General features: G+C 32.9%; 2 protein-coding genes across 2 annotated transcripts; one reads left to right on the forward strand and one right to left on the reverse strand.

Annotated features, from left to right (window-relative positions):
- The first annotated feature begins 390 nt into the window (after positions 1-390).
- LOC123269581 lies at positions 391-998 on the forward strand. The gene is made up of 3 exons (XM_044735419.1): positions 391-430; positions 493-634; positions 739-998. Exons 2-3 carry the CDS (start codon positions 496-498, stop codon positions 936-938), a joined length of 339 nt encoding a protein of 112 aa, XP_044591354.1. The 5' UTR covers positions 391-430; positions 493-495; the 3' UTR covers positions 939-998.
- Positions 999-1720: 722 nt separating this feature from the next.
- Positions 1721-4538, reverse strand: LOC123268725 (putative nuclease HARBI1). The gene is made up of 4 exons (XM_044734056.1): positions 3032-4538; positions 2745-2885; positions 2393-2660; positions 1721-2326 (listed from the first exon to the last, which is right to left on the reverse strand). Exons 1-4 carry the CDS (start codon positions 3280-3282, stop codon positions 1787-1789), a joined length of 1200 nt encoding a protein of 399 aa, XP_044589991.1. The 5' UTR covers positions 3283-4538; the 3' UTR covers positions 1721-1786.
- Positions 4539-7072: the final 2534 nt, after the last annotated feature.

Raw genomic sequence — 7072 nt, forward strand, 5'->3', positions numbered from 1 at the left:
ATTTAAGGCTTCAGACATGAACAGACATGAGCAGGCATGAACAGGTCTGATCAGATCTGAGCGTATTTAATGCTTCAGACATGAACAGGCATGAGCAGGCATGAACAGGTCTGATCAGGTCTGAGCGTATTTAATGCTTCAGACATGAACAGGCATGAGCAGGCATGAACAGGTCTGATCAGGTCTGAGCGTATTTAATGCTTCAGACATGAACAGGCATGAACAGGTCTGATCAGGTATAATTTCAGGCCTGATCATACATGAACAGGCCTGCTCAGGTCTAATTTCAGGCCTGATCAGATATGAACAGGTCTGCTCAGGTCTAATTTCAGGCCTGATCAGATATGAACAGGTCTGATCAGTCCTGATCATTTTTTCCCGGGACAATAATAAATCTGGCAATTCTGCAAAAACTTGGCCTTACTTTACGGTAAGTTTTGATATATTTCTTACGAAAAACTAATTTCAAATTTAAAAACTCTCTTTTTTTAGCTAATGGATGACCTACTAGGAGCTAAACCAAATATAACTCCGACAGCAACGTGTTCATCAACTGGGAAGAGAACACGATCGAATTCTACATGTAGCAGTGTAAGCTCTGAAAATGAATTAGATGAAACAGCAACGATAGTTAGTAAGTATACAGCTTGTCATCTTGTATAAAATATGTAATAAATAAAATAAGAATTTTTACGAGGAATAATTATTACATATTTTAAATTGACATATTTTGTTTAGAAAAGTCAAAATATAAGCAGCCTATCGACAAGTTATTGGATGTTTTAGAAGAACGCTCAAGTATCCAAGAAGCTAATAAAGATCGTAGATTCCGCGAATTATTGGCATTTAAGGAACGTAAGATGGAGGAAAATCTGGAATTAAAAAAAAGAGCTGTCGAATTGTTAGCACAAATAGTTAACCGTCAACAACAATTTTAATTTTTAAGACTAAATATTTATTACTAAATGTTAGTTTTATTTCAAACATATATTTTTCGTATAGAGATTATTGTTCAAAACATAAATATAAGTTTTTTTATATCTTTAGATTCATTATTTTTTATTGTTAGCTTACAAATAAAAGTAAATGTTAATATAACTACTTATATTTAATATTGTTAATAACATATAAATATGAATAAATTTTTATCAAGCTATTTTTAAATAAAAAATTAGTTTATTGTTGTATATTTTCTGTATTTTTAAAATTTGAAATGTATACATTTTAATGGTTTTTACCAAAATAATAGAGATATTTATTAAATAACAAATTAATATTTTTCATAATTCAATGAAAGGAGAACGGATTTTTTATATTTACAGTTAAGTGAGTTTTGAAAATAACTCATAAAATAATTACAATTTTTTTCACGAAATCTTTCTTTCGATATCTTACAAACTAACATATATACAATAAATGAAATGTTTGTTATTTCATTCAAACGATTACTTTTTAATTTTTCAAATACTGACTTTTCATTATACTTCAGAAAGTAAATATTAGTAATATTCGAAGTTTTAAATAGTATATTACGTATCTAGGCCAGTAAAGTAAGAAATGTCTCTAACCACATGTAATTGTTGGCCGAGGTTGACAAATATGTGATCTGAGGCTTTCTTATTTACTGGCAAAGGACAGAGTATACTATTTTTCTGTTCGACAGAGCCAGAAAGGGGCAATTTCGTTTAGCGCAGCGCCCGAAAGTTGCCGCTTTCTGGCTGGAGAACAGAAAAAAATTTTTTTTCGAAAGAAAATTAAATAAAATAAGTAAAATTTATAGATTTTTTTAAACATTTCTGATGGGAAGGCGATAACATATTACATTACGTTTCTGAGCACCTTCAGTAGCCGCTTCTCTACTTCGAATATCGTTGAAGTTTTCATTATTATTTTCATTTTCTTCACCAATATCTTCATCAACTGGTAATTCATCTGATTTTAATAAGCATATATTATGTAAAACACAGCAGACAATTATAAAATCGGGTATCAAATCTGTGCGGGTCATATCTAACACTGTCAATAGACTACGAAATCTTTTTTTCAGTAATCCAAATGCACGTTCAATAGCAATACGTGCAGATGAGTGACAAAAATTATAGTTTTTTTGACGAATTGATAAGTGACCGTTATCTCGATAAGGAGTTAATAAGTTTTTATGAATAGGGTAAGCTGCATCACCAACTAAATGACAGTCATTTGGAAATTTCAGTGGATCATTAAGATAATCATTTATTTCTGAAAGACGAAATACTCTAGCATCATGTACTGATCCAACGTTTCCAGCATAACAATGAAGAAATCTTGCTTGACTATCACATACAGCCTATAAAGAAAATTTATTTTTTTTTATGCAAAGCCAGAAATTATTATTCATTATTATATTATTTACCTGTAACTGAATTGAATGGTGACCTTTTCTGTTAACATAGGATTCCGAGTGTTGACGAGGTTTGGTAATATTTATATGTGTTCCGTCAATTGCGCCAGTAACATTTGGAAACCCACTTGTAACTTCAAATCCATGCGAAATATTATCAACTTTTTCAGGATCTGGCCAAACTATAAAGTTAGGTGCAATTGCAACTAATGAATTTACAACTCTACGCACACTCAAGAGTGCTACTGCAAAGCTGACATTAAATTTTTGACAAATCGATCTAAAAATACAAAATTAATAAAGTTTCTCCATTTTTATTTATCTACATACAGCATTTATAAAATGAAGAATTTTTTTAACATACCGATATGAATCAGGAGTGGCCATTTTCCACAGTGCAATAAGTAATTGTTTCTCTGGCGATAACATTTTACATCCTGCTGATTTTCTTATTAATGAAGGTTTTATTGTATCCATAAGAAAAGAAAACGTTGATCGGCACATTCTAAAATATAAAGTTTAATTAGATACATTAATAATAACTAATAGTAATTTCAATCTGACAAGAAAAATCCATCGCATTAAAGTATAAACTTGATTACTAATTTTTTGTCTGTGCATTATTAAAATATAATATTTTACGATAATTACCTGAAGTGCGATTGAAATTCTTTTTCGGTGTAAGCTTGCACTATGTCTTCAACATAATTTTGGAGCTTTGGTAAACTTTCTCTTCTATGATAATAATCCAAGTATGTCCCGGAATATTCCCATAGTGTTTCATCATCACTTTTTTCAAATTCTTCCAAATCTTCATCATCACTATAATCACTATCATTATTAACGATTTCGAATAAACATTCTACTGCTTGAAAAATAGCTAAATTATTTACACCCGCCATATTGATGCCAATTGACTATTGTTGATGGCCAACTGACTATTGTCAATGCTCAATACAGCTTATGATGATCAAAACGAACGGTATTTAGATGAGTAACGTAAGCGTTCGTGAGTCAAGACGAACACCAATAAAATGCGCTTATAAGCGTGAGCGCTGCGAGCGTCTAAGCACCCAAAACGAATACACCCTTAGTAACGTTAGGAAATTATTTCCTATGCTCTTCAACAACTTGCAATAAATATTGCCTTTGTTCTTCACTCCTGGTCAAACAATTGTTGTACTCCTGAATTAATGCTACGCCTCGTTTAGCGAGATCAATAATCACTTGTAAGTCAGACAGCACTGATTTACAGTGTAAATAATTTTGATCAGATGCCCAGAGATCTGGATCCTTGTCCATGAATTGATGCGGTAATTCAAACTGTTGAAATAAAAGCAATGATTGCTTGCTAGCAAAATCACAGAGATTTTTCGATAATAACAAGCTTATATCTTTGGCAATAAACTTTTTCGAGTTTGCAGCATTACTGTTTCGCACTTTCATTGCAGCTACGGTTTGCCTTTTAATTTGTAAGGGTACACTGTCATCAAATAACGCTAAACCGACTAACTCTTCAGATAAGTCCATAAATGTCTTAATAATGTCGAGCTTGCTGCGTCAGCAATTTTTGTATGAACAGAACGGTATTGATATAAATTTTTAACCATATTCAAATCTTGATTAGGTGACTTTATCGCAGAAGTAATTAAAACCATGAAATGACATAAAATTCGACGAGGAATAAGCAGACATATCTTAGTCCATTTACCTCAGTGGAATTCATTTGAAACTGTTTTCGAAACATAAACAGTTTCAAAGCGTACAGAGCTTTTGACATCCATCTGGCATGGTGGTTGGGTCCTGGAGCTTTAAAGCTTATTCCATTTTTTTGGATAACCGCCTAAAAATATCAACACCAATTCTAAAAACTCTTTATAATCGTCTCGGTCATGCTTTTCCTGAAATATAACATTTGTAATTGAATTTTGAGGATCTGAATCAAGATTTGTGACTAATCAATAAATTAACCGCAATTATCTACTAAGTCAGAAAATTAGGAGAGTAAACTAATTTCCAATTTTTTATAGTGAGTTCTGAAAGGATGTAACTTTATTAAAAGCTGCTATTTTGAGATGAAATAAAGCATTTTAACTCTTAAATTTTCTACTAATAAAAATGAGACACAGAATTTTTAACTTCCCGCTAAGAAAATCGAAGATTTTAAAAAATCGGGAAGTTATTGTTTTCACCCCGTTTTGCAAAAATCGAGTTTTCATCAGATCTCGACGTTTGAAGGTCACAGGAAGCTTCCCTGACTATCCCCGCGAGGTTGTCACGGTGTTTGTATGTAGGTCATTCCACCAAATAAGAACATTTTTACGGGGTGACCCTCGCGGATTATGTTTAAAATTTATGGAGGTGTTCTCTATAATAAGAAATAAATTCCCTACAAGTTTCAGCCCTTAATATGCAGCGGTTCTGGAGTTATGATTTTTTGAAATTTTGAAAAAAAATTTTTCTTAACTTTTTTATTAATTTTTCTGATGAGGAAAACTTTTTTATTAAAATCCACTAAAAATCTTATCTTGTGGGAAAAATTCTCAGCTTTTGAATGAAAATATCCATTTTATCATAAACACATCAGAAGACCCTTTGAAATCCAATTAAAGTGGAAAAATTGATTTTTCTCGGTGTACGGTGCAAGGTACATCCAATTTGATTTTTTTTTTCTGAAAGATCAGAGTTTTTTACACAAAATATATGGTTTTTACGATGTGCGTATTTTTTGTTCAATCACAATTAAATTAAACGTTATATCCGCTAAGTGTTATACGATTATTCGGGATAGTAAAATAATTTTCTGTTAAATATTTAAATTTTCAAACTGCTAGGTTTCAAAGGCTATCATTGGAGTAATGACCAAGCTACTATATTTCAAATGGTGGTTTACTAAAACGAAAATGATACTATTAAGCATTTAGGCTTAGTTAGTATCTCAGATTGCCTTAAACATGACACAGTTTTGATTTATTTATTTCAAGAACAATTGATTTCTTTTTTAAGAGAAAAATTTGCTGTTATTGAAAGGATTTTTTACTTCTCAGATGGAGCACCTCAGCAATTTAGAAATAAAAAAACATTTACTAATTTATGTTATCATTATGCTGACTTTAGAATCATCGTTGACTGGTATTTTTTTGCGACTGCCCATGGAAAAGGACCATGCGATGGGCTTGCAAGTCCAGTAAAACGACATGCTGCTAGAGCTTCATTACAAATGGAAAATAAAAAACATATACTGACACCACAAGATTTGCATTCCTGGGCAATCAAGAATTTTACAGACGTTGATTTTACTTTCATAACGAATGATGATTATTTAGACAAAAAAAATGTGTTAGACGTACGATATTCTTTATCAAAAACGGTAAAGGGTACACAGACATTGCACACTTTTACCGATGAATGATGAAATTGGATATGCTCTAATTAAAACTGTATCAACATCTGAAAAAAGTTCAAAAATAAAAGTATATTAATTATAAAGATTTTACGTTTAATTTAATTGTGATTGAACAAAAAATATGCACATCGTGAAAACTATATATTTTGTGTAAAAAACTCTGATCTTTCAGAAAAAAAAAGTCAAATTGGATGTACCTTGCACCGCACACCGAGAAAAATCAATTTTTCCACTTTAATTGGATTTCAAAGGGTCTTCTGATGTGTTTATAATAAAATGGATATTTTCATTCAAAAGCTGAGCATTTTTCCCATAAGATAAGATTTTTAGTGGATTTTAATAAAAAAGTTTTCTTCATCAAAAAAATTAATAAAAAAGTTAAAAAAAATTTTTTTTCAAAATTAAAAAAAATCATAACTCCAGAACCGCTGCGTATTAAGGGCTGAAACTTGTAGGGAATTTATTTCTTATTATAGAGAACACCTCCATGAATTTTAAACATAATTCGCGAGGGTCGCCCCGTAAAAATGCTCTTATTTAGTGGAATGACCCATGTATATATGTGTGTGTGTGTGTGTGTGTGTGTTTTCCTTCTTTCCTCTAATCCCTCATGGAAACCGCCGTCAGGCATTACTTCGTGAAGGGAGGATCTAGCTACTGCTCTTCCTTCTGATGGCTAAGGTGTTAACTACCTTCCTTCTATCTTCTGCTATTTGCTCTTCTTCTTTCGGTGGAACGCAAGTCTTTAAGGACTTCTGTTGCAAACGTGTTGGTAGCGTTCCAGGCAGCTTCTGATGACAACATTGCTTCCACTAGTGAATCTGGTTGCATTCTCTGGTTCAGGATCTTCTCCAGTTCTTCACGCTGTGGATCGAAACGAGGACATACAAAGAAGACGTGCTCCGCGTCTTCAGCAACTCCTGGGCAGGACGGGCACTCCGAAGAGTCATCGTGCTTAAAGCGGTGTAGATACTCTCGAAAATACCCATGTCCCGACAACATCTGCGTAAGATAGTAATTGACCTCACCGTGATTCCGGTTAAGCCAAATGTCGATCCGAGGTATGAGACGGTGCGTCAACCTACCCTTCTCTGCAGCATCCCATTGTAGTTGCCATCGGCCTATGCTCTTCTGCCGTTCTTCAATTCTAAGTTCTTCAGGGCTCAGTGCAGTTGACCTTTTTCGTTGGTAAAGCGCCCGTCTTTCCTCTGCTAGAACTCTAAGAGGTAGGGTTCCAGCAATGACGCAGACTGCTTCTTCTGATATAGTGCGGAAGGCACTAGCTA

The sequence above is a fragment of the Cotesia glomerata genome, linkage group LG7 (assembly GCF_020080835.1).
Source record: "Cotesia glomerata isolate CgM1 linkage group LG7, MPM_Cglom_v2.3, whole genome shotgun sequence".
Lineage (NCBI taxonomy): Eukaryota > Metazoa > Arthropoda > Insecta > Hymenoptera > Braconidae > Cotesia > Cotesia glomerata.

Excerpts from the sequence above, each read along its gene's own strand:
- LOC123269581 (XM_044735419.1), top strand. The coding sequence starts at position 496 with ATGGATGACCTACTAGGAGCTAAACCAAATATAACTCCGACAGCAACG. Across the intron at positions 635-738 it reads TGAAACAGCAACGATAGTTA|AAAAGTCAAAATATAAGCAG; the intron begins GTAAGTATACAG and ends TATTTTGTTTAG.
- LOC123268725 (XM_044734056.1), bottom strand. The coding sequence starts at position 3,282 with ATGGCGGGTGTAAATAATTTAGCTATTTTTCAAGCAGTAGAATGTTTA. Across the intron at positions 2,886-3,031 it reads GAATTTCAATCGCACTTCAG|AATGTGCCGATCAACGTTTT; the intron begins GTAATTATCGTA and ends TTTATATTTTAG. Across the intron at positions 2,661-2,744 it reads GCCACTCCTGATTCATATCG|ATCGATTTGTCAAAAATTTA; the intron begins GTATGTTAAAAA and ends TTGTATTTTTAG.